Genomic DNA, 26,405 nt, shown 5'->3' on the forward strand with positions numbered 1-26,405 from the left:
AACCGGAAGTTGCGGTGAGCGGCGGCGCGGCCTGCTCCCGGTGCCGCCATGGCGGACGTCACGGCCCGCAGCCTGCAGTACGAGTACAAGGCGGTGAGTGCGGAGCGGGGTCCTGCTCCCTTCCCCTTTAATTAAAGCACAAATGGGTTTGATGGGCTGGAACCGGCTCCGTGTGTGCCCACCCCCCCCCTCCGGTCCCGGTCACCGCTTTCCCTCTCCCGTCGCAGAACTCCAACCTCGTGCTCCAAGCCGACCGCTCGCTGATCGACCGGACGCGGCGGGATGAGCCCACGGGGGAGGTGCTGTCCCTGGTGGGCAAACTGGAGGGGACCCGCATGGGGGACAAGGCGCAGAGGACCAAGCCCCAGATGCAGGAGGAGCGGCGGGCAAAGTGAGGGGGAGCGGGGGGGGGGGCGATGGATGTGGGGTGGGAATGGACGTGGGTGGGAATGGACGTGGGGTGGGAATGGATGTGGTGGGAATGGACGTGGGGGTGGAATGGACGTGGGGTGGGAATGGACGTGGGGGTGGAATGGACGTGGGGTGGGAATGGATGCGGTGATACAATGGATGTGGGGTGGGAATGGATGTGGGGGTGGAATGGACATGGGGGTGGAATGGACGTGGGGTTGGAATGGACGTGGGGTGGGAATGGACGTGGGGGTGGGAATGGACGTGGGGTGGGAATGGATGTGGTGGGAATGGACGTGGGGTTGGAATGGACGTGGGGGTGGAATGGACGTGGGGTGGGAATGGACGTGGGGGTGGAATGGACGTGGGGTTGGAATGGACGTGGGGTGGGAATGGACGTGGGGTTGGAATGGACGTGGGGTTGGAATGGACGTGGGGTTGGAATGGACGTGGGGGTGGAATGGACGTGGGGTTGGAATGGACGTGGGGTTGGAATGGATGGGGGGGTGGAATGGACGTGGGGTGGGAATTGACGGGGGGTTGGAATGGACGTGGGGGTGGGAATGGACGTGGGGTGGGAATGGACATGGGATTGGAGTGGACTTGAGGTTGGGATGGACGTGGGGGTGGGAATGGACGGGGGGTTGGAATGGACGTGGGGGTTGGAATGGACGTGGGGGTGAGAATGGACGTGGGGTGGGAATGGACGTGGGGTGGGAATGGATATGGGGGTGGAATGGACGTGGGGTGGGAATGGACGTGGGGTGGGAATGGACGTGGGGGTGGGAATGGATGTGGGGTTACAATGGATGTGGCACTGCAATGGATGTGGCATTGGAGTGGATGTGGCATTGGAGTGGATGTGGCATTGGAGTGGATGTGGCATTGCAATGGATGTGGCATTGCAATGGATGTGGCATTGGAGTGGATGTGGCATGGGAATACATGAGGAAATTGCAAGGGATGTGGTATTGCAATGGATGTGGCATTGCAGTCAATGTGGCATTGCAAGGGATGGAGCATGAGAATGGATGTGGTATTGTGATAGATGTGGCATGGGAATGGATGCGGCGTTGGAATGGATGCGGCATTGCAGTGGATATGGTATTGCAATGGATGTGATATTCCTAACACAGCTTTGGTTGGGTACTAAACCCAGCCTCGAATTGTAGAGGTTTGGGAGGGTTTTGTAGTGGGAACGATGTGGTGGGAGCACAGAACCCACCGAGCTGGAAGCTGCTGTCTTCATTGGATATCCATGTTGGGAAGTTATAATGGAAGTGAACGTTGAAAGAGCCGGATTTCTCCTTTATTGATGAACTAAAAGAGCCCGGATGTGCTTGGGGTGACGATTCCCCTCCCTGCCCCTGTCCCCAGGCGAAGGAAGCGTGACGAGGACAGGCACGACATCAACAAGATGAAGGGTTACACGCTGCTGTCTGAAGGCATTGATGAGATGGTGGGAATCATCTACAAACCCAAAACCAAGGAGACCCGGGAGACCTACGAGGTGCTGCTGAGCTTCATTCAGGCGGCTCTTGGTGACCAGGTGAGGATGGGAATGGATTCAGACAGAGATGAAGCTCTTGGGAGCTGTGTATCTTTCTCTGTCATCCCATGGGGTGGCTTTGCTTCATCAGTGCTGGATTTTGGGCTTGGATGTTTTGTGATGGTGGTTTTGGAGGTTGCCATGGGGGTTCAGAAATGAGAGGGATCAACAGGATTCCGTATTTCATAGAATCAAAGAATAGTTTGGGTTGGAAAGGACCTTAAAGCTCATCCAGCTCCAACCCCTGCCACGGGAAGGGACACCTTCCACTGGAGCAGCTTGCTCCAAGCCCCTGTGCCCAACCTGGCCTTGAACACTGCCAGGGATGGGGCAGCCACAGCTTCTCTGGGCACCCTGTGCCAGCGCCTCAGCACCCTCACATAAATCACTTCTGCCTTATCTCCAACCTGAACTCCCCCTGTTTCAGTCTGAACCCATCACCCCTTGTCCCATCCCTACAGTCCCTGATGAAGAGCCCCTCTCCAGCATCCTTGTAGCCCCCTTCAGACACTGGAAGCTGCTCTGAGGTCTCCACACAGCTTCTCTTCTCCAGCCCCAATGTTCTCAGCCTGGCTCCATACGGGAGCTGCTCCAGCCCCTGAGCATCCTCATGGCCTCCTCTGGACTTGCTCCAACAGCTCCATGTTCTTACAGTGGGGACCCCAGCACTGCACACAGGGCTGCAGGGGGGGGCTCACAAGAGTAGAGGGGCAGGATCCCCTCCCTGAGCTGCTGCTCACGCTCTGGGGGTGCAGCCCAGCACACGGGAGGGTTCTGGGCTCAAGCGCTCACTGAAGCCGGCTCATGTTCATTTTCTCCTCACCCAACACCCCCAAGTCCTGCTCAGGCTGCTCTCAATCACTTCTCCACCCAACCTGTGCCTTGGCCTTGTTGAGCTCCATGGGGTCACCTCTCAGGTGTTGTATCCGTGTGGTTCCTTCCCAGCCGCGGGACATCCTGTGTGGAGCTGCCGACGAGGTGCTGGCCGTGCTCAAGAACGAGAAGCTGCGAGACAAGGAGCGGAGGAAGGAGGTGGATCTGCTGCTGGGTCAGACCGATGACACCCGCTACCACGTCCTGGTGAACCTGGGCAAGAAGATCACCGACTACGGCGGAGACAAGGAAATCCAGAACATGGGTATGGGATGGCTGCGGGAATGGAGCGGGAAGTGGGGTTGCTGCTGCTCCGGGGTCGTGTTTGCACTCAGAGGCACCAGAACTGGGGCAGTTTCCAAGCCACATAAGCAGGTTCTGTTCCTCTTTTTGATGCACTGAGGCATGGATGGGCACGTGGATCCATAACCTGTGCCCGTCATTCCCAGATTCCCTGGTGAACGAGCTCCCCTCTCCTTGCAGATGACAATATCGATGAGACCTACGGGGTGAACGTGCAGTTTGAGTCCGATGAGGAGGTAGGAGATGAGGGGCTGCGGCTGGCAATGGGGTCTCTGCCTTGTCCCTTTGATCCGGGCTGCTCCACAGGGACTGTGGACCCCCAGTCCCGCTGGGAAGTGGGCATTGGCTCACGCTGGGTTATGTTAGCTTCCTCGGGGAGGGTCTGTTGATGATCCTCCTAATCCCAGGCTTGTCGTGATACAGGATGATGGGAACCAGATGGTGATCTTTAGATGTGGGGGGGTGAAACGTGACAGCTGGGGGGGGGGAAGGAGGAGCTGGAAGTGTTTCCTAGGAACGCTCCTGGGATTGTTTCTTGGAAGAGGCTGAGTGAATGATGAGAGATAAATGGGAGGTGGTTGGAGGAGTTGCTGGCAAAGCTCTCTGGGGAGGAGAACTCATCTCCCGTGGTGCTTACCTTTGCTCCTGGGGAAAGCGGGAGGCAGCTTCCCCTTGGGAATTAGCTGGCAAATCGTTCATCTTTAGCAAGGAAAATCTTCTGAGAGGTTTGTAAAAGCCTCTTCCTGGCACTCTCCTGCCAACAGGAAGGTGATGAGGACATCTACGGTGAAGTGCGGGACGAGGCGTCCGACGATGACATGGAGGGGGACGAGGCCGTCGTGCGCTGCACCCTCTCGGCCAATGTGAGTCCCTGAGGAGCACGGGAGATGTGGTTTGGGGCTGTCTGGAGCAGGGGCAGGGATGCAAATGGGAGCCTTGAAGCTGAGCTCTGCTGCAGCCCTGATCCAGCTCTGGGGCAGCAGCACAGGAAGGACCTGGAGCTGTTGGAGCGAGGCCAGAGGAGGCCATGGAGATGCTGCGAGGGCTGGAGCAGCTCTGCTCTGGAGCCAGGCTGAGAGAGCTGGGCTGGGGCAGCCTGGAGAAGAGAAGGCTCCTGAAGGGGAGACCTGAGAGCAGCTCCAGTGCCTGAAGGGGCTGCAGGAAAGCTGGAGAGGGGCTTGGGACAAGGGATGGAGGGACAGGCCAAGGGGAATGGCTTTAACCTGCCCGAGGGGAGACTGAGATGAGCTCTTAGGCAGAAGCTCTTCCCTGTGAGGGTGCTGAGGCGCTGGCACAGGGTGCCCAGAGAAGCTGTGGCTGCCCCATCCCTGGCAGTGTTCAAGGCCAGGTTGGACACAGGGGCTTGGAGCAAGCTGCTCCAGTGGAAGGGGTCCCTGCCCGTGGCAGGGGTTGGAGCTGGAGGAGCTTTAAGGTCCCTTCCAACCCAAACCATCCCAGGATTCATGGCTCTGGCAGCTGCACAGTTGCATCTGCTGGTTCTCTGCTCCTCACCCCAGGCAGGGAACTGCCCCACACACTCCCCTGGAGCACAGGGTCCATGCTCCTGCTTCCCTCTCCCTGGAATATAACGTTGTTATGGGATTTCCTTTAAGCTGGTGGCATCGGGGGAGCTGATGAGCTCCAAGAAGAAGGATCTGCACCCACGAGACATCGACGCCTTTTGGCTCCAGCGGCAGCTGAGCCGCTTCTATGATGATGCCATCGTTTCCCAGAAGAAGGCAGATGAAGTCCTGGAGATCCTGAAGGTCAGTGGCTCCCTGCTCCACATGGCTGTGGTGCTCTTGGAATACTGCTCTGCCTGGAAGCAGGAATTGGCCCCCACACCTCGTTCCTTGTGTTCTTTGGAAGGAAATGCAGCTGTGGATGTGCACAGAGATAGATGGGTGCTGGGCTGGGTGGCACCGGTCTTCAATCCCAGAAATCTCCCTCCAAGGGGAAGGGGTCGGGGTTTTGTCACTGTTTGCTGGGAGATCATCATAGCTTGGGTCCATTTCCCTGCTGGTTGTGGTGCTGATGCTCATGTGAGCTGGGATAAAGGAGAGCTGGAGAGGATGGGGATGTCACCTGCAGCTGGATCGGGCACCTCGCAGGGCGTAGCTGCTGTGGAGCTCCCCGAGTGCAGTTCCTTGGGCAGCAGGGTTCTGGCTGTGTGTGGGGCTCAGAGCTCATGGTTCCTCCTTTCTGCTCCTCCCAGACTGCCAGTGATGACCGGGAATGTGAGAACCAGCTCGTGCTGCTCCTGGGCTTCAACACCTTTGACTTCATCAAGGTCCTGCGGCAGCACCGGATGATGAGTGAGTGGCTTTAACCTTGTTGCTCGCCTGCTCTTCTGAGGTGATTCCAGCACAACCTGAGGCTTTTAAACTGCCCTCGGTGGTGCTTTATGAAGCCTGGGCCTTGTCCTTTGCCCCCTCCTTTTGGTTCAACCATTAACCCACCCCACCAACCTTCTCCATCCCTTTATTTCCCTCCTTCAGTCCTCTACTGCACTTTGCTGGCCAGTGCCCAAAGCGAAGCAGAGAAAGAAAGGATAATGGGAAAGATGGAAGCAGATCCTGAGCTGTCCAAGTTCTTGTATCAGCTGCACGAGACAGAGAAGGAGGATCTCATCCGGGTAAGGATGAGGGAGCCTCGGGAAGGGCGAGAGGAGGGACTGGGGAGCCTTGATGCCATCGCTGGGGTGGGGTTTGCAGTGTGTGATTGAGGAGCCCCTGACTCAACTGGAACCTCAGCCCCGTAGGAAACATTGCTTGGGTGATGCTGAGGCTCAGCTGAGGGGGAGATGTGTGGGGTCTGAGTCACTCAGATGGCTGCTTTCCCAAAACTGCCCATAGCTGCAGGCTTCACGTGCTCCTGCGGGGGGTGGCTGCGTTGTACCAGCACTGCCTCCCCCTGGGCATCTTCGAGGTGAGGCTCAACGGAACAGAAGTGCAAGGCCCTGCCCCAGCACAGGCACAGGCTGGGGGAGGCTGGATGGAGCCACCTGAGGAGAAGGACTTGGGGGTGTTGGGTTAAAAGAAGCTCAATGACATCCAAGGTGTTCAGCTCTGGGGTAGCAGCACCAGAGGGACCTGGAGCTGTTGGAGTGAGGCCAGAGGAAGCCACAAAGATGCTGCAAGGGCTGGAGCAGCTCTGCTCTGGAGCCAGGCTGAGAGAGCTGGGCTGGGGCAGCCTGGAGAAGAGAAGGCTCCTGAAGAGAGCAGCTCCAGTGCCTGAAGGGGCTGCAGGAAACCTGGAGAGGGGCTTGGGACAAGGGCCTGTAGGGCCAGGCCAAGGGGAATGGCTTTAACCTGCCAAAGGGGAGACTGAGATGAGCTCTTAGGCAGAAGCTCTTCCCTGTGAGGGTGCTGAGGCGCTGGCACAGGGTGCCCAGAGAAACAACCTCATCTGCTCATGTTCCCTTCATCAGCTCTCCTGGCCTGCCCTTGGGGACTGTGGTTTCTAGTGCCAAAACTGATCAGTTTGGGTCAGGGGAACACCCATACAGGGACACTGTGGTTGTGTGAGCCCATGGGGGTCTCCAGCTGCTCCTCCCCAGGGCTGACTTCTCCTCTGCTCCCGCAGGAGGAACGCTCTCGGCGGGAGCGTGTCCGTCAGTCCCGGATGGACACTGACCTGGAGACCATGGATCTGGACCAAGGAGGAGAGGTAAAACCCTTGCAAACCCCCCAAAATCCCCCCCAGGAAGTGCCAAAAGAGCACTTGAAGTGATGTGGGCAGGGAGGGACCAAGGGCAAGCCCCTGATGTGCTCAAGAGGCACCTGCCCTTTGGACGCAGTTGCTTTTCCTTTGGTCCCGGGCTGAAGATGCCAGGATGGGCTCTTTGATCCTTGTCCCTTTCCAGGCGCTGGCTCCCCGGCAGGTGCTGGACTTGGAGGATCTGGTGTTTGCCCAAGGGAGTCACTTCATGGCCAACAAGAGGTGCCAGCTCCCCGACGGCTCCTTCCGCCGGCAGCGCAAGGGCTACGAGGAGGTGCACGTCCCTGCCCTGAAGCCAAAGCCCTTCGGCTCCGAAGAGGTGGGTGCCCTGCTTGTTCCCCTGCGTTAGCACGAGGGGTGCTGTGCGATGAGGGGACTGATGCTGAGGTTCAACAGGCAAAGGGCCAGGGTCTGCACTTGAGCCACAACAGCCCCTGCAACGCTCCAGGCTTGAGGGATTGTGGCAGGAAACTGCTGATGGGAAAGGAGCTGAGGTGCTGAGTGATGGAGCTGAGCACGAGCAGCTTGTGCCCAGGCAGCCCCCAGCATCCTGGCCTGGAGCAGCACCAGTGCGGCAGCAGGGCCAGGGCAGGGATTGTGCCTCTGCGCTGGGCACTGGTGAGGCTGCACCTCGAATCCTGTGTTCAGCTCTGGGCCCCTCACTACAACAGAGACATTGAGGGGCTGGAGGGGGGCCAGAGAAGGGCAATGGGGCTGGTGCAGGGCCTGGAGCACAGGGGTGATGGGGAAGGGCTGAGGGACCTGGGGGGTCAGATGGAGAAGAGAAGGCTCCTTGAGGAGAGACCCTAGAGCAGCTCCAGTGCCTAAAGGGGCTGCAGGAAAGCTGGAGAGGGGCTTTGGCCAAGGGCCTGTAGGGACAGGCCAAGGGGAATGGCTTTAACCTGCCAGAGGGGAGACTGAGATGAGCTCTTAGGCAGAAGCTCTTCCCTGTGAGGGTGCTGAGGTGCTGGCACAGGGTGCCCAGAGAAGCTGTGGCTGCCCCATCCCTGGCAGTGTTCAAGGCCAGGTTGGACACAGGGGCTTGGAGCAAGCTGCTCCAGTGGAAGGGGTCCCTGCCCATGGCAGGGGCTGGAGCTGGGTGAGCTTTAAGCCCCTTCAACCCAAACCAGGCTGGGATCAAGAGACAACGTCACCCTGCTGCTCCCCAGGTGTCTCCAGGCTCTCCCCTGTTCCCTACCACCTGTAAGGTGCTGGAACAAAGGTGCTGAGCTCCATGGTTTCCCTTCCCAGCAACTGGTGTCTGTGGAGAAGCTGCCCAAGTACGCCCAGGCTGGCTTCGAGGGCTTCAAAACCCTCAACCGGATTCAGAGCAAGCTCTACCGCGCTGCCCTGGAGTCGGATGAGAACCTCCTGCTGTGCGCACCCACGGTACAGACCCGGCACGATGGGATCCCAAAGGATGAGCCAGCTCGGTGGCAAAGGCCTGCTCTGGGTCATCCTTCACTGGGGACAAGGGGGGTTTCATGGCTCTGGCTGTGGTTGTGTTCCAAGGGGGCTGGAAAGACGAACGTGGCGCTGATGTGTATGCTGCGGGAGATCGGGAAGCACATCAACATCGACGGCACCATCAACGTGGATGACTTCAAGATCATCTACATCGCACCCATGAGGTCCTTGGTGCAAGAGATGGTGGGCAGCTTTGGGAAGGTGAGGAATGGTTTGGAGGTGGTGGGCAGCTTGGGGAGGGTAATGAATGGTTTGGAGGTGATGGGCAGCTTGGGGAAAGTAAGGAATGGTTTGGAGGTGATGGGCAGCTTGGGGAAAGTAAGGAATGGTTTGGAGGTGGTGGGCAGCTTGGAATGGTTTGGAGGTGGTGGGCAGCTTGGGGAAGGCAAGGAATGGTCTGGAGGTGGTGGGCAGCTGGGGAAGGTAAGGAATGGTCTGGAGGTGGTGGGTAGCTTGGAATGGTTTGGAGGTGGTGGGCAGCTTGGGGAAGGTAAGGAATGGTTTGGAGGTGGTGGGCAGCTTGGAATGGTTTGGAGGTGGTGGGCAGCTTTGGGAAGGTAAGGAATGGTTTGGAGGTGGTGGGCAGCTTTGGGAAGGTAAGGAATGGTTTGGAGGTGGTGGGCAGCTGGGGAAGGTAAGGAATGGTTTGGAGGTGGTGGGCAGCTTGGAATGGTTTGGAGGTGGTGGGCAGCTTGAAGAAGGTAAGGAATGGTTTGGAGGTGGTGGGCAGCTTGGAATGGTTTGGAGGTGGTGGGCAGCTTGGGGAAGGTAAGGAATGGTTTGGAGGTGGTGGGCAGCTTGGAATGGTTTGGAGGTGGTGGGCAGCTTGGGGAAGGCAAGGAATGGTCTGGAGGTGGTGGGTAGCTTGAAGAAGGTAAGGAATGGTTTGGAGGTGGTGGGCAGCTTGGAATGGTCTGGAGGTGGTGGGCAGCTTGGAATGGTCTGGAGGTGGTGGGTAGCTTGAAGAAGGTAAGGAATGGTTTGGAGGTGGTGGGCAGCTTGGGGAAGGTAAGGAATGGTTTGGAGGTGGTGGGCAGCTGGGGAAGGTAAGGAATGGTTTGGAGGTGGTGGGCAGCTTTGGAAAGGTAAGGAATGGTTTGGAGGTGGTGGGCAGCTTGGGGAAGGTAAGGAATGGTTTAGAGGTGGTGGGCAGCTTGGGGAAGGTAAGGAATGGTTTGGAGGTGGTGGGCAGCTTGGGGAAGGTAAGGAATGGTTTGGAGGTGGTGGGCAGCTGGGGAAGGTAAGGAATGGTTTGGAGGTGGTGGGCAGCTTGGAATGGTTTGGAGGTGGTGGGCAGCTTGGAATGGTTTGGAGGTGGTGGGCAGCTTGGAATGGTTTGGAGGTGGTGGGCAGCTGGGGAAGGTAAGGAATGGTTTGGAGGTGGTGGGCAGCTTTGGGAAAGTAAGGAATGGTTTGGAGGTGGTGGGTATCTTTGGGAAGGTAAGGAATGGTTTGGAGGTGGTGGGCAGCTTGGAATGGTTTGGAGGTGGTGGGCAGCTTGGGGAAGGTAAGGAATGGTCTGGAGGTGATGGGCAGCTTGGGGAAGGTAAGGAGAGGGTTGGTCCTGCCCTGCCTGAGCTGAAGACTGGGGAGGATGAGCTCGATTGCGGTGGCTCCTCACCTTGTTCTTCCAGAAGGAGCTAAGCTCAGGCAGGAGCTTGTTGGGAGAGGATGGCTTTGGGTTGTCTTTAGTTCCGGTGCAGCCTGTGCTCCTCAGGCTCTGTGTGCTGGTCCATATGGCTTCTAGATGTCAGCGTGGGCTGTGAAACCCATGGGGCTCTTCCAGTGCTTCACTGGGATGAGGCTGAAGCTGTCTGGGAGCATCCCGGGGCTCCCGTGCCGCAGGGAACACATTGATCCAAGGTAACAGCCTCCGGGCTTCCTCCTAGCGCCTGGCGACTTACGGCATCAACGTGGCCGAGCTGACGGGGGACCACCAGCTGTGCAAGGAGGAAATCAGCGCCACGCAGATCATCGTCTGCACCCCAGAGAAGTGGGACATCATCACCCGCAAGGGCGGCGAGCGCACCTACACCCAGCTCGTGCGGCTGGTCATCCTGGTGAGGGCGGGCACCGCGGGGCTGTGGAGGTTAAAGATGCCCCTGGTGCTTGGTTACGGGGAGACTTGGGCTTTGAATCGGGGAATCATGGAATCAACCAGGGTGGAAGAGACCTTTAAGGGCATCCAAGTCCAGCCTTCACCCCAGGACTGCCAAGGCCACCACTAAAGCTTATTGCTCTCTACAGCTATCTGAAAGGAGGTTGTAGGGAGGTGGGGTTGGTCTCTTCTCCCAAGGAATAAGGGATGGGACAAGAGGAAACGGCCTCAAGCTGCACCAGGGCAGGTTTAGATGGAGATTAGGAGCAATTCCTTCCCCAGAGGGTGCTCAGGCATTGGAACAGGCTGCCCAGGGCAGGGCTGCAGTCACTGTCCCTGCTCACACACCCTCAGTGCCATGGGTCAGTGGTGGCCTTGGCAGTGCTGGGGCATGGTTGGATGGATGGGCTGGTTGATTCCATGACTCCAACCCATGAGCTGTGGGGTGAGCCTCTACACAAGCAGGTCCACTGAGAACCTAACCCCCAAAGGTGTTAAATGGGGCCGGTTGGAGGGGGGGTAACGCTGCTCCTCCTCTTCAGGATGAGATTCACCTCCTGCACGACGACCGAGGACCCGTCCTGGAGTCACTGGTGGCCAGAGCCATCCGCAACATCGAGATGACCCAGGAGGACGTGAGGCTGGTGGGGCTGAGTGCCACCCTGCCCAACTACGAGGACGTGGCGACCTTCCTGCGCGTGGACCCGGCCAAAGGCCTCTTCTATTTTGATAACAGGTACAGTGCCAGTCTAGGAGAGAGTTTTATGCAGAGCTGGGGATGTTCTGCCTCCTGTGGCAGGCAGCTGTCAGGTCCCTCCAGGCTCTCATCAGACCTTCAGCCTTCTCTCAACGGGCATTTGGCTCTTGCATGTGCTGCTAAATGCGTGTGTAGGACTGGAGCAGTTAAATCCAGCCTCAAAGGGTGTGCCAGGGTTCCTGCGTTGTTGTACTTGCACAAAGGCACTTTGGAGAAGGCAGATGATAGAATCAGGGAATGGTTTGGGTTGGGAAGGACATTAACATCATCCAGGTCCAACCCCTGCCATGGGCAGGGACACCTTCCACCGGAGCAGCTTGCTCCAAGTCCCTGTGCCCAGCCTGGCCTTGAACACTGCCAGGGATGGGGCAGCCACAGCTTCTCTGGGCACCCTGTGCCAGCGCCTCAGCACCCTCACATAAATCACTTCTTCCTTATCTCCAACCTGAACCCCCCCTGTTTCAGTCTGAACCCATCACCCCTTGTCCCATCCCTACAGTCCCTATGAAGAGCCCCTCTCCAGCATCCTTGCAGCCCCCTTCAGACACTGGAAGCTGCTCTGAGGTCTCCACGCAGCTTCTCTTCTCCAGCCCCAGTGTCCTCAGCCTGGCTCCATACGGGAGCTGCTCCAGCCCCTGAGCATCCTCATGGCCTCCTCTGGCCTCACTCCACCAGCTCCATGTCCTGACGCTGGGGACCCCAGCACTGCACACAGGGCTGCAGGGGGGGTCTCCCCAGAGCCCAGCAGAGGGGCAGGATCCCCTCCCTGAGCTGCTGCTCACGCTCTGGGGGTGCAGCCCAGCACTGGGGGGGTTCTGGGCTGCAGCACACACTCAGGCTGGCTCCTATTCAGTTCTCAGCAGAGATGAGCTCTGCTGTACCTGTGTGCTGCAGGAGCTGGTTGAAGGAAGCACAAAATAGGATCATGGCCATCCCCAAACCTCCGCTTTTGCTTCCTGAGTGTATGCAAAGCAAATGGATTCCAGGAAATGGGGGTGCATGTTACTGTTCCCTCCTGTTTGACTGGCCAGAACTGGAACCATCATCTCTCCAAGTAAATCGAGGCCCAGAGAAAGCAAATAGAACTTGGGAGCACAAGATACAGGATGTCTTTGGCAGAGCCTTTGTGTCAGGGTTACCCCATCCTTCTGCCCTGTATGGACTTGTTCTTTCTTCCTTCCAGCTTCCGGCCAGTGCCCCTGGAGCAGACCTATGTGGGCATCACAGAGAAGAAAGCCATCAAACGCTTCCAGATCATGAACGAGATCGTCTATGAGAAGATCATGGAGCACGCAGGGAAGAACCAGGTCTGACACTTGTGTTGTTTAGTGGGAACGTCAGGGAGCTCCACAGGGCCAAGGGCAAGGTCCTGCCCCTGGGCTGGAGCAATTCGAAGCACAGACACAGGCTTTGGGTACTGATGGAGCAGCCTGGAGAAGAGAAAGCTCCTGAAGGGGAGACCTGAGAGCAGCTCCAGTGCCTGAAGGGGCTGCAGGAAACCTGGAGAGGGGCTTGGGACAAGGACCTGTAGGGACAGGCCAAGGGGAATGGCTTTAACCTGCCCGAGGGGAGACTGAGATGAGCTCTTAGGCAGAAGCTCTTCCCTGTGAGGGTGCTGAGGCGCTGGCACAGGATGCCCAGAGAAGCTGTGGCTGCCCCATCCCTGGCAGTGTTCAAGGCCAGGTTGGACACAGGGACTCAGAGCAAGTTGCTCCAGTGGAAGGGGTCCCTGCCCGTGGCAGGGGTTGGAGCTGGAGGAGTTTTAAGGTCCTTCCAACCCAAACCAGGCTGGGATTGTTCCCGACACAACCCTGGGTCCTGGCTGTTGTTGTGAGACTCTCCCAATGCTGCAGTGGAGAAGAGGGTGGGTTCTGGTGGTTGATGGTAGCCAAGAGAGGAAGGAGCAGGGCTTTCCTCCCTGTGCCAGGTGTCTGCTCGAGGGATGACCTCCCCTTTTTGGGCTGATGGAGCTTTTGTGGTGATACCCCATCGCACCAGGAGCTCGGTGCATGGTGCCCAGGGCATCTGCACTGGTTCTAGATCTCTTCCCACCCTGAATCCCAGGAGCAGGTTGGCTCAAGCATCTTTGGAGCTGCAGCTCTGGTGATTCCCACCTCAGCAATGGCACCATCTGCTTGTTTAACAGGTCCTGGTGTTCGTTCACTCCAGGAAGGAGACCGGGAAGACCGCCCGGGCCATCAGGGACATGTGTCTGGAGAAAGACACCCTGGGCCTCTTCTTGAGGGAGGGCTCAGCCTCCACCGAGGTGCTGAGGACCGAGGCCGAGCAGTGCAAGGTAACCAGGGCTCTTCACACACAAAAACGCTGCCACTTCGGTGCGGTTTCACAGCTTTTCCTGTCGGATCTACACTCCCTCCTGTTGCTTCTCCAACGTGGAGCTGGTTGTGTTTGTGCTGCAGAACCTGGAGCTGAAGGATCTCCTTCCTTACGGCTTTGCCATTCACCACGCGGGGATGACGCGGGTGGACCGGACGCTGGTGGAGGATCTCTTTGCTGACAAGCACATCCAGGTGAGCAGGAGTTTGCTCCTTTGGTTGGCACTTCCCAAGGGAAACACTTTGAGCCGTGTTGTCCCATAGCCCTTTGGGTAAAAGCAAGAGGATCCAGTGCCTCCATCCCACTCCTGTGGAGCAAGAGCCTGATGGAAGCAGGCTTGGTTGCACGTGGCTGGGAGCAGAGAGGGCAAGAACATCCCCCCTGGCCCTTGCTGGGTGTTTGAAGGCAGAGGCCTGTCCCAGAGCAAGCTGCTTCCTCTGTGGTTGGGCAAACAACTGCTTTGGGAAGCAGTGTCCTGGCTGCATTACCAAAGGATTTTGTGAGGGTCATGCAGGGAGCTGGGAAAGCTCTTGCTGCTTTACCTCATCTTCCTCTGCTGAGCTGCTGGGACAGTCACAGCCTTGGTCCCTTTAGTGCGTGTCTCTAATGTCAGGCCCTGCATTTTAGATCCCTTTTTTCCCCTAGGAATTGGCTTCTCTCTGGCTCTGATGGGTGTTTTGCTCCTGCAGGTGCTGGTCTCCACAGCCACGCTGGCCTGGGGGGTGAACCTCCCTGCTCACACTGTCATCATCAAGGGGACGCAGGTCTACAGCCCTGAGAAGGGGCGCTGGACCGAGCTGGGGGCTCTGGACATCCTGCAGGTGAGGTCCTGGTCACAGAGGGGCTGCCAGGACCCAGGGCAGGGATTTGCTCTTCCCACTGAGGCACAGCCAAGCTCTGCTTTTGTGTTTTCTCAGGGTAGTTGCTCCCTGCTCCTGTTGCCAGCCTGAATGTGCTGCTCTGGGCTCAGTCCTGGGAGGGCAGAGCAGAAGCAGATCACTAGAAGAGGGCAATGATTACTCTCCCAGTATTTTGCTCAGACACATCTGGGATAATTCTGTATCCCAAAGAAAATTGGGGGGTGGAGAAGAGAAGCTGTGTGGAGACCTCAGAGCAGCTTCCAGTGCCTGAAGGGGACTACAGGGATGCTGGAAAGGGGCTCTTCATCAGGGACTGGAGTGATAGGACAAGGGGTGATGGGTTCAGACTGAAACGGGGAGTTCAGGTTGGAGATAAGGAAGAAGTGATTTATGTGAGGGTGCTGAGGCGCTGGCACAGGGTGCCCAGAGAAGCTGTGGCTGCCCCATCCCTGGCAGTGCTCAAGGCCAGGTTGGACACAGGGGCTTGGAGCAAGCTGCTCCAGTGGAAGGGGTCCCTGCCCTTGGCAGGGGTTGGAGCTGGATGAGCTTTAAGCTCCCTTCCAACCCAAACCAGGCTGGGATTCTATGTGTATTCCATCAGGAATTAGCAGCAGACTGAGCAGTGAAGCCCAGGACACAGCAGTGAGGAAAAATCCCAAGGTAAAAGCTTTGCTGTTTTGCTGACTTCCCCTTCCCATTTCAGATGCTGGGCCGTGCTGGGAGGCCTCAGTACGACACCAAAGGAGAGGGGATCCTCATCACATCCCATGGTGAGCTGCAGTATTACCTGTCCCTGCTCAACCAGCAGCTCCCCATTGAGAGCCAGATGGTGTCGAAGCTCCCGGACATGCTGAATGCAGAGACTGTGCTGGGCAACGTCCAGAACGCGAAGGTGAGAGGGAATGTTTGCTTTCCCCATGGATGTGTGCTCCTTGTGCACATGGGAATTGCAGGGGTGAGAGGATGAGCAGTGTTAGGGAAAGGTGTGGGAGCAAAGAAACCTGAGCCTTTGGTGCCTGGGGAGCAAAGCTTGAAGAGATCTGAAAGGACAGCAAGGATTGCCAGGCTGGGAGGGGTGGATCCGTCTGTAACTCCTAGCAGGTGGAATTCTCCACTTGGAGGACACTGGGGGAGAGTCTGCATGAGGGACATGGAGCTGCTGGAATGAGTGCAGAGGAGGCCACGGAGATGCTGCAAGGCCTGGAGCAGCTCTGCTCGGGAGCCAGGCTGAGAGAGCTGGGCTGGGGCAGCCTGGACAAGAGAAGGCTCCTCAAGGGGAGACCTGAGAGCAGCTCCAGTGCCTGAAGGGGCTGCAGGAAAGCTGGAGAGGGGCTTTAGACAAGGGATGTAGGGCCAGGCCAAGGGGAATGGCTTGAACCTGCCCGAGGGGAGACTGAGCTGAGCTCTTAGGCAGAAGCTCTTCCCTGTGAGGGTGCTGAGGCGCTGGCACAGGGTGCCCAGAGAAGCTGTGGCTGCCCCATCCCTGGCAGTGCTCAAGGCCAGGTTGGACACAGGGGCTTGGAGCAAGCTGCTCCAGTGGAAGGGGTCCCTGCCCGTGGCAGGGGTTGGAGCTGGTGGAGCTTTAAGATCCCTTCAACCCAAACCAGGCTGGGATTCTATGATTTTTTTTAATCCCTTAATCTTTCCCTGGTGCTGGACACGAGGTGTCTGTGGCACTGCTGGGCTTCCAAGCTCTGGTTGAATGTTGAGCCAGCAGGATTGGCTGGGCACAGCCTCCTGTGTGCTTGGAGCACTGGGATCCAAGCCGGAGCGTTGTCCCTGCATGCCGAGGTCCATCAGCTGTTAAGGGCACATTGTTGTTCCCTCAGGATGCAGTGAATTGGCTGGGTTACACCTACCTGTACATCCGGATGCTGCGCTCCCCCACGCTCTATGGCATCTCCCACGATGACCTGAAGGGGGATCCGCTGCTGGACCAGCGCCGCCTGGACCTGGTGCACACGGCAGCGCTCATGCTGGACAAGAACAACCTGGTCAAGTACGACAAGAAGACGGGGAACTTCCAGGTGAGAGAGGAGCTGGGACTGGGGCTGTGATGGGAGCAGCCCCTGGGTGCGGGGAAGGGGGCGAGAGGCATCCCACTGCTTAAACGTGGATCCCAGGGATCGCTGCGTCACTCGGAGCTGGGCACGGCTGTGGGTCCTGGGAGCCCTTTGGGTGCATAGAGAGGAGCTGGTGTAAAACCTGAGCCTCAGCATCGCTGCTGTGTCTCAAGGGTAAGCTCCATGGTGTGGGCTGCACCCCCAGAGCGTGAGCAGCAGCTCAGGGAGGGGATCCTGCCCCTCTGCTGGGCTCTGGGGAGACCCCCCCCCCACCTGCAATCCTGATCCAGAGCTGGGGCAGCAGCACCAGAGGGACCTGGAGCTGCTGGAGTGAGTGCAGAGGAGGCCACGGAGCTGCTGCGAGGGCTGGAGCAGCTCTGCTCTGGAGCCAGGCTGAGAGAGCTGGGCTGGGGCAGCCTGGAGAAGAGAAGGCTCCTGAAGGGGAGACCTGAGAGCAGCTCCAGTGCCTGAAGGGGCTGCAGGAAACCTGGAGAGGGGCTTGGGACAAGGGCCTGTAGGGCCAGGCCAAGGGGAATGGCTTGAACCTGCCCGAGGGGAGACTGAGATGGGATCTTGGGAAGATCTTACCCCAGTGCCATCAGTCAGTGCCTTTCTGCTGCTTCACTGTGGCTCTTGTTGTCCTCTGGCAGGTGACGGAGCTGGGCCGCATCGCCAGCCACTACTACATCACCAACGAGACCATGCAAACCTACAACCAGCTCCTGAAACCCACCCTCAGTGAAATCGAGCTCTTTCGGGTGTTCTCCTTGTCCTCCGAGTTCAGGAACATCACCGTGAGGGAGGTACGGAGCCGGCCAGCCCGGGGGCTGCAGGGGAAGGAAGGAGCAGAGCGTGCCCTGCAAGCCCCATTCTCACCTCTCCCACCTTGGTGTCCTGCAGGAGGAGAAGCTGGAGCTTCAGAAGCTGCTGGAGCGAGTTCCCATCCCGGTGAAGGAGAGCATAGAGGAGCCCAGTGCCAAGGTGAGCCCTGCTTCCACCTCAGGGGGGCTTCTTGCCTCTGGTTGAGCACACTGGCCTGCAGCGTGGGGCCCTGATCCCTGCTGATCCCCTCTGTCCCACCATGTGTCACAGTCCCCCTGATCCCACAGGGATCAGGCACTGGTGCAGTGGGCACTGAGAACCTCTCATCTTCCTCTGCAGATCAACGTGCTCCTCCAGGCCTTCATCTCCCAGCTGAAGCTGGAAGGGTTTGCTCTCATGGCAGACATGGTGTACGTAACCCAGGTGAGGGAGGAAACCTGCTGGGGTCTCTTCCCATTTAGGTGTGTGCAGCCCAGCCCTGCCTCAGCCGGTTACACCTCAGAGGTGCAGTCTGTGCTCAAGAGATGGCTTTGGAAGTAACCAGAGCTGTGAGTGGTGAGGTCTCACCCCTGCCAGGGTGGAGGTTGGATCTTCACTGGGGCCTCCAGTTTGGCATCAGAATAATCCTGCTCGAGAGCACTGCAGTGTAGCCTTAGGAATCTCCCACAAGGCCACGTTCCCCAGGCTGGGAATCATGGAATTGCTCCTCCTGTGGGAGTTTGGGATGGGGGACCTTTAATTCAGTTCATAGAGGGGACTTAGAGGAAAGATAGGGAAAGACTTTGGCCAAGGGCTTGTTGGGACAGGCCAAGGGGAATGGCTTTAACCTGCCAGAGATGAGCTCTTGGGCAGAAGCTCTTCCCTGTGAGGGTGCTGAGGCGCTGGCACAGGGTGCCCAGAGAAGCTGTGGCTGCCCCATCCCTGGCGATGCTCAAGGCCAGGTTGGAGCAAGCTGCTCTATGGAAGGGGTCCCTGCCCGTGGCAGGGGTTGGAGCTGGTTCCTTCCATCCCACACTTCCATTATCACATGGAGCTATGGGGGCAGACGTGCAGAGAGGGGGGAGCTGCTTGGGGCTGGGCCGGGCTCTGAGGGCTGCTCTGTCCCCAGTCTGCGGGACGGCTCATGAGGGCCATCTTCGAGATCGTCCTGAACCGGGGCTGGGCCCAGCTCACCGACAAGACCCTCAACCTCTGCAAGATGATCGACAAACGCATGTGAGTGCCCCCCTTGGGGCTGGAAACTGCGGGAGCTTCCCCACCGGAGCCTGCCTTGGGGAAGGATCCCTGCCGGGATGCCGGGTCGGGCAGCGTGCCGAGCCTGCGCTGAAGGCACGGGCTCCGATTGCAGGTGGCAGTCCATGTGTCCTCTGCGCCAGTTCAAGAAGCTGCCCGATGAAGTGGTGAAGAAAATCGAGAAGAAGACGTTCCCCTTCGAGCGCCTCTATGACCTGAACCACAACGAAATAGGTACCGAGGCCCAGCAGGGAGAGCTGTGCCCTGCCCCTGCCCTCCTCTGCTGCGTTTTGCCCCAGCCACTGGAGGCCTTGTTCCTGGCGAGGGTCCTGGTGCAGGCTCAGGAGGGCAGAAGCTTTGCCCTGGTTCCTTCCTGCATCCCAGTTTGGGACGGTGGCCACCCCGTTGTCCCTGTGTCCTGCTGGCAGCACCTTCCTCTTCGCAGGGGAGCTGATCCGAATGCCCAAGATGGGCAAAACCATCCACAAGTACGTTCACCTGTTCCCAAAGCTGGAGCTCTCGGTCCACTTGCAGCCCATTACCCGCTCCACGCTCAAAGTGGAGCTCACCATAACTCCCGACTTCCAGTGGGACGAAAAGGTGAGCTCATGCTGGGAAAGAGGGTGCTTGTGGGGGGCCCCCCCTCTGGGCCTCGCTCTTGTGGGGTTTCTTCACCTCGTGGGAGGAGGTGGTGTAGCAAACGGTGTCTCCCCTGTACCAACCTCCTCCTGTGTGAAGGGGTTGGATGTAGGGATGGGGCCCAGCTGAAGCTGCCCTGTCCACGTTTCTCTGCGTGGGCTTAGCCAGGATGGGGAATTCATTGGTGTCCTTCCAGCTCCTGGGGGTGTGGAAGGGGGGAAACAAGGCTCTGCTGTGAAGGTAACGGCTGCCCTTGCTCAGGTGCATGGCTCGTCCGAGGCTTTCTGGATCCTGGTGGAGGATGTGGACAGCGAAGTGATCCTGCACCACGAGTACTTCCTGCTCAAGGCCAAGTACGCGCAGGACGAGCATCTCGTCACCTTCTTCGTGCCCGTCTTCGAGCCGCTGCCCCCTCAGTACTTCATCCGTGTGGTGTCCGACCGCTGGCTCTGTGAGTTCCTGCTGCAGCAGCAGCCTGGGCACACACACAGGGGCTCTGCTGGGGCCTGGGGGGGGGGTGCAGGACCCTCCTGGTGGGGTGAAGATGGCTGAGAGCCAAGTGAGAGTAGGGCTGGGGATCCTGCCCCTCTGCTGGGCTCTGGGGAGACTCCCCCTGCAGCCCTGATCCAGCTCTGGGGCAGCAGCACAAGAGGGACGTGGAGCTGCTGGAGTGAGTGCAGAGGAGGCCATGGAGATGTGGCGAGGGCTGGAGCAGCTCTGCTCTGGAGCCAGGCTGAGAGAGCTGGGCTGGGGCAGCCTGGACAAGAGAAGGCTCCTGAAGGGGAGACCTGAGAGCAGCTCCAGTGCCTGAAGGGGCTGCAGGAAACCTGGAGAGGGGCTTGGGACAAGGGCCTGTAGGGACAGGCCAAGGGGAATGGCTTTAACCTGCCCGAGGGGAGACTGAGATGAGCTCTTAGGCAGAAGCTCTTCCCTGTGAGGGTGCTGAGGTGCTGGCACAGGGTGCCCAGAGAAGCTGTGGCTGCCCCATCCCTGGCAGTGTTCAAGGCCAGGTTGGAGCAAGCTGCTCCAGTGGAAGGTGTTGGAACTGGAGGAGCTTTAAGGTCCCTTCCAGTCCAAACCAGGCTGGGATTCTCTGCTGACTCCATGATGAAAGCCCTGTGCTGCTGTCAGAGCTGACAGATCCTCTCCATGTCTGACAGCCTGTGAGACCCAGCTGCCCGTTTCCTTCCGGCACCTGATCCTCCCGGAGAAGTATCCTCCTCCCACCGAGCTGCTGGACCTGCAGCCCCTGCCCGTGTCCGCTCTGCGGAACAGCGCCTTCGAGGGCCTCTACCAGGACAAGTTCCCTTTCTTCAACCCCATCCAGACCCAGGGTGAGTTTTCCCCCTGCTCCCCTTCCTCCAGGCTGCATCTCAGCCACCCCTGGCCCTCTCAGCGCCTTGCTCTCCGTCTCTGAAGGTTGGATGCAGGGATGGAGCCATGCTCTCTCCATGGGTCTCTGCTTGGGCTTAGCCAGGGTGGAGAGTTCACACTTAGGAGCTGCCCTGCCAGCCTAGAGCCTCTTTAGCTCAATGGATCCTGGGCTGAGCTCTTACCCAGCCCTTCGTGTAGCTCCTCCTCGTGCAGGCTGGCTCCAGGCTGCCTTTTCCCTGCCTCTTTCCCGAGCTCTGATAGGAATCCATGGAGGTTGTGCTCACCTGCTCCCGTTGTGTTGTCTGCCCGTCCCCAGTGTTCAACACGGTCTATAACAGCGACGACAACGTCTTTGTGGGGGCTCCCACGGGGAGTGGGAAAACCATCTGTGCTGAGTTTGCCATCCTGAGGATGCTGCTCCAGAACTCGGAGGGACGCTGCGTGTACATCACCCCCATGGAGGCTCTGGCGGAGCAGGTGAGTCTGGTGCCCCACGTCCCCGTCCTCATCCCCTCTTTTCCCTTTCCTCATCCCTTCTTTGCTGTCGCATCCCTCGGGGTGACTCCAGGCTCTTCCCTTTAGCGGTGGCCTCTCTGCAGGGATGTGGTAGGGATCTGGGAGGATTTGTTCTGTCACCACCACCCCTCACCCTCGGCAGGTCTTCTTGGACTGGTACGAGAAGTTCCAGGAGCGCCTCAACAAGAAGGTGGTTTTGCTGACGGGGGAGACCAGCACGGACCTGAAGCTGCTGGGCAAAGGGAACATCATCATCAGCACCCCTGAGAAGTGGGACATCCTCTCCCGACGCTGGAAGCAGCGCAAGAACGTGCAGAACGTCAACCTCTTCATCGTGGACGAAGTGCACCTCATCGGGGGCGAAAACGGGGTGAGCCTGCGAGGGGAGGAGCCAGGGATGCTCCTCACGGTGTGGGGCTGGGCAGTGGGTGGTTGTTCCCTCCCGTTACCTGGTTTGAGGTCAGCTTTTCCAGCCGGGATTCCCCCAAGGGAGGCAAAGGAGGGCTGGATCCTTGGGGAAGCTCAACCCTGGGGTATCCATGGCTGAGAAGTGGCCATGGTGAGCATGGTGTGGAGAGCTCAGCGGTCGCCTCCTGCCCCTCCTGCAGCCGGTGCTGGAGGTCATCTGCTCCCGCATGCGCTACATCTCATCCCAAATCGAGCGGCCCATCCGCATCGTGGCCCTCAGCTCCTCCCTCTCCAACGCCAAGGACGTGGCCCACTGGCTGGGCTGCAGCGCCACGTCCACCTTCAACTTCCACCCCAACGTGAGACCCGTGCCCCTCGAGCTGCACATTCAGGTAGGCTTTGGGCACCGTCCTCTTCCTTCCCCCGCCGCTGGCTGAAGCGCAGGGCGTCACCGCCGCCTCCCCTCCTGCAGGGCTTCAACATCAGCCACACGCAGACGCGCCTGCTCTCCATGGCCAAGCCCGTGTACCACGCCATCATGAAGCACTCGCCCAAGAAGCCCGTCATCGTCTTCGTGCCGTCGCGCAAGCAGACGCGGCTCACGGCCATCAACATCCTCACCACGTGCGCCTCGGACATCCAGAGGCAAAGGTAGCGGTGCTGGGACCTCTGAGGAAGGGTTCTGGGGTTGTTTGTTGGGCTGAGGGGCAATGGCCTTGGGGCAAGGGGCTTGCAGGGCCTGGCAGGGGTGTCTCTGCTCCCCCCCGTCTCGGGCAGGTTCCTGCACTGCGCAGAGAAGGATCTGGTGTCCTACCTGGACAAGCTGAATGACAACACCCTGAAGGAGACGCTGGTGAACGGCGTGGGCTACCTGCACGAGGGGCTGACGGCCGTGGAGCGGCGCGTGGTGGAGCAGCTCTTCAGCTCTGGTGAGGAGGGTGGGATGGGGACACAGCACAGTGTGCATGGGAGCCCAGAGCTCCCCACCTCCCCATGTGCTGGGCTGCACCCCACAGCAGCTTGGGGTGGGGGGGGATCCTTCCTGAGACCCATCTGCTCGAGCACTGAACCCCTCTGGTTCCTGGGCCCCCCACCCCAGCATCGCTCTGAGCGCTCTCCCCCCTGCTCTTTTCAGGTGCAGTGCAGGTCATGGTGGCCTCCCGCAGCCTCTGCTGGGGCATGAACATCGCTGCTCACCTCGTCATCATCATGGACACGCAGTACTACAACGGCAAGATCCACGCGTGAGTGCTCGGGAGGTTTCCCCCCGTGTCCACCCTGCTGAGCACAACTTCCCCCCCTGCATCCCAAAGGGCTCCATCCTCATCCAGGCTTAGGCTGGGAATGGCTGTGGTGGTGGCAGCTCTCCGTGGAGCTGCATTAACGCTTCCTGTGTCGCAGGTACGTGGATTACCCCATCTATGACGTGCTGCAGATGGTGGGACACGCGAACCGCCCGCTGCAGGACGACGAGGGCCGTTGTGTCATCATGTGCCAGGGCTCCAAGAAGGTGAGTTCCTGGCCTGTGGGCATCCATCACCTGCTTGGGGCAGGGATTGCTCCTCGCAGGCTGATGGATAACCCCAGAGCTCTGCTGCCTGGGGGTTCTTCACCAGTTCCCTCTGCTCCTGCCCCAATGCAGGATTTCTTCAAGAAGTTCCTCTATGAGCCCCTGCCCGTGGAGTCCCACTTGGACCACTGCATGCACGACCACTTCAACGCCGAGATTGTCACCAAGACCATTGAAAACAAGCAGGATGCAGTGGATTATCTCACCTGGACCTTCCTGTACCGCAGGATGACGCAGAACCCGAACTACTACAACCTGCAGGGTGAGCAGAGGGCTCTGCACCGGCGTTCGTGTTCCACCAGAGCCACCAAAACCTGACCCTGGGTTGGGGACGTCCCACACACAAACACAGGCTGAGACCCACCCCAGTGCGTGCATGTGGGGCAGCACCACAAGAGGGACATGGAGCTGATGGAGTGTTCAAGGCCAGGGTGGACACAGGGGCTTGGAGCAAGGTGCTCCAGTGGAAGGTGTCCCTGCCTATGGCAGGGGTTGGAGCTGGAGGAGCTTTAAGGTCCTTTCCAGCACAAACCACTCTGTGATTCCATGATATGGGGTTGGAGGATCCTGGCCTCTGGGCCTTGCTTTCCCTCGAGCGGTTTCTCTCCATCCTGGGCTGTTTCTGATCCCCATCCCGACGCTGCTGCACCCCCAGGTGTGTCCCACAGGCACCTCTCGGATCACCTCTCGGAGCTGGTGGAACAGACCCTCAGCGACCTGGAGCAGTCCAAGTGCATCAGCATCGAGGACGAGATGGACGTGGCCCCTCTGAACCTGGGGATGATCGCTGCCTACTACTACATCAACTACACCACCATCGGTGAGGGCTCCTGAGGGGCAGGGACCATCTGCATCGCTCCCTGTGCCACGGGCGATGGGGAGAAGGTGCTGCGTGCGTGGCTGGGTGCATGAAGCTTGCCTTGGAGGCACCCCTTACACCACGGGGTTTGATGCTCTCTGCTTTCCCCTCACCCCTCTCCCTGCCTGGCTTCCCCAGAGCTCTTCAGCATGTCCCTCAACGCCAAGACCAAGGTGCGAGGGCTCATTGAGATCATCTCCAGCGCTGCCGAGTACGAGAACATCCCCATCCGGCACCACGAGGACAACTTGCTGCGGCAGGTGAAGTGCCAGCACCGGGGGCCCGGGCGCTGCGGCAGGTGCTGGTCCCCACTGACAGCTTCCTCGTTCCTCCCTGTAGCTGGCCCAAAAGGTTCCCCACAAACTGCCCAACCCCAAGTTCAACGATCCCCACATCAAGACCAACCTGCTGCTGCAGGCTCACTTGTCACGCATGCAGCTGAGCGCCGAGCTGCAGTCGGACACCGAGGAGATCCTCAGCAAGGTACAACGGGGATCCCACGTCCGTGTGTCGTGTCACCCGCTGTGGCATCACCACCTCCTTGACCCGTCCCCATCCCTTCTTTCCCAGGCCATCCGGCTGATCCAGGCCTGTGTGGATGTGCTCTCCAGCAATGGGTGGCTCAGCCCCGCGCTGGCCGCCATGGAGCTGGCGCAGATGGTGACCCAGGCCATGTGGTCCAAGGATTCCTACCTCAAGCAGCTGCCTCACTTCACCTCCGAGCACATCAAGCGCTGCACGGACAAGGTAAAGCTGGAGGGGAGGCAGCGTGGTCCTCCCTTTGCTCTGGGGTGGGGAGGGGGAGCTCAGGGCTGAAAGCCCCCGGTCCTTGCAGGGCGTGGAGAGCGTGTTTGACATCATGGAGATGGAGGACGAGGACCGCAACGCGCTGCTGCAGCTCTCGGACGTGCAGATCGCCGACGTCGCCCGCTTCTGCAACCGCTACCCCAACATCGAGCTCTCCTACGAGGTGGTGGAGAAGGAGAGCATCCGGAGGTGAGGCTGGGGCTGGGGGCAGCAGGGAGGGCCCCCTCGGTGCTGTGCTGGTGCTGGGGGCCGCCCTCACCGCGGCTCTTGGGTCTGTCCATGCAGTGGGGGGCCTGTGGTGGTGCTGGTGCAGCTGGAGCGTGAGGAGGAGGTCACGGGGCCCGTCATCGCTCCCCTGTTCCCACAGGTATGGGCTGAACCCCAACCCTGGTGCCTTGGGGGGGGGCAGAAGCCATGGGGGTGTCCCCTGCTGTCCCCACCCCGTTAACTCTGTGCCTCCCTCAGAAACGCGAGGAGGGCTGGTGGGTGGTGATCGGCGACTCCAAATCCAACAGCCTCATCTCCATCAAGCGCTTGACGCTGCAGCAGAAAGCCAAGGTGAGGGGGGTGATGGGGCCGGGGCTGGGGGCAGCCACAGCCCCACGCTTTTTGGGGGGTGCGGGCTCTCCCCATGGCCACCCCAACACCGCCTCTCCTCCCCGTGCAGGTGAAGTTGGATTTCGTGGCTCCGGCCACGGGGACCCACAACTACACCTTGTATTTCATGAGTGATGCCTACATGGGCTGCGACCAGGAGTACAAGTTCAGTGTGGACGTGAAGGAAGCCGAGAGCGAGAGCGACTCTGACTGATGTGGGGCGAGGAGCCCCCCAAGTTGTGCCCCCCCCCCAACCCCTTGTCACCCCCCCCGTGTGTCTTCCCTGTGTTTTCCTTGGATTTGTTTCATTTTCTATGGAGATGATGCTTTGTACAGTGGGGTTTTAGCCTGGAATAAACCTGGAGCCCCACCTCGCCCTTTGTGCTGGGTCTGGGCTGGGAAGAGGGAGCAGGCACGGCCCTGAGGCTGCCCCCAGCTCTGAGCCTTCGGTGTGAGGCTCAAACAAGATCAGTGAGGACTGCTGAAGGCCACCACGTCCCCCCTGTGCCACTCACCCAGGGGCTGCCGGCATGGAAAGGAGATGGAAGCTTTGGCACCATGGACTGGAGCCCGGTGCCAGGCTCAAGGACTTGGGGGTGTTGGGTGAGAAGAAAATGAACATGAGCCGGCTTCAGTGAGCGCTTGAGCCCAGAACCCCCCTAGTGCTGGGCTGCACCCCCAGAGCGTGAGCAGCAGCTCAGGGAGGGGATCCTGCCCCTCTGCTGCGCTCTGGGAAGACCCCCCCTGCAGCCCTGTGTGCAGTGCTGGGGTCCCCAGCGTCAGGACATGGAGCTGGTGGAGTGAGGCCAGAGGAGGCCACGAGGATGCTCAGGGGCTGGAGCAGCTCCCGTATGGAGCCAGGCTGAGAACATTGGGGCTGGAGAAGAGAAGCTGTGTGGAGACCTCAGAGCAGCTTCCAGTGTCTGAAGGGGGCTGCAAGGATGCAGGAGAGGGGCTCTTCATAGGGACTGTAGGGATGGGACAAGGGGTGATGGGTTCAGACTGAAACGGGGAGTTCAGGTTGGAGATAAGAAGTGATTTATGTGAGGGTGCTGAGGCGCTGGCACAGGGTGCCCAGAGAAGCTGTGGCTGCCCCATCCCTGGCAGTGTTCAAGACCAGATTGGACCCAGGGGCTTGGAGC

The 26,405-nt window shown here is 59.3% G+C and overlaps 1 protein-coding gene across 1 annotated transcript; it reads left to right on the forward strand.

Moving 5' to 3' along the window:
• The first annotated feature begins 2 nt into the window (after positions 1–2).
• SNRNP200 (small nuclear ribonucleoprotein U5 subunit 200) lies at positions 3–25,633 on the forward strand. Its single transcript, XM_062637676.1, has 45 exons — positions 3–93; positions 228–391; positions 1,789–1,960; positions 2,906–3,098; positions 3,317–3,372; positions 3,901–3,999; positions 4,750–4,902; positions 5,352–5,451; positions 5,635–5,771; positions 6,722–6,805; positions 7,002–7,175; positions 8,108–8,245; positions 8,369–8,524; positions 10,213–10,383; positions 10,964–11,157; positions 12,362–12,485; positions 13,325–13,474; positions 13,599–13,709; positions 14,205–14,336; positions 15,079–15,267; positions 16,205–16,402; positions 17,089–17,241; positions 17,339–17,419; positions 17,600–17,683; positions 18,369–18,475; positions 18,609–18,727; positions 18,939–19,093; positions 19,394–19,583; positions 20,293–20,466; positions 20,823–20,983; positions 21,165–21,392; positions 21,631–21,822; positions 21,903–22,081; positions 22,208–22,359; positions 22,566–22,674; positions 22,832–22,940; positions 23,073–23,262; positions 23,656–23,820; positions 23,998–24,119; positions 24,199–24,342; positions 24,430–24,606; positions 24,695–24,855; positions 24,952–25,033; positions 25,132–25,224; positions 25,334–25,633. The coding sequence occupies exons 1-45, from the start codon at positions 49–51 to the stop codon at positions 25,475–25,477; spliced, it is 6,411 nt and encodes a 2,136-aa protein (XP_062493660.1). The 5' UTR covers positions 3–48; the 3' UTR covers positions 25,478–25,633.
• Positions 25,634–26,405: the final 772 nt, after the last annotated feature.

Source organism: Pezoporus occidentalis, unplaced genomic scaffold (genome assembly GCF_034315485.1).
Source record: "Pezoporus occidentalis ecotype Australia unplaced genomic scaffold, CSIRO_AGI_Poc_V1 ctg532, whole genome shotgun sequence".
Taxonomy (NCBI): Eukaryota; Metazoa; Chordata; class Aves; order Psittaciformes; family Psittacidae; genus Pezoporus; species Pezoporus occidentalis.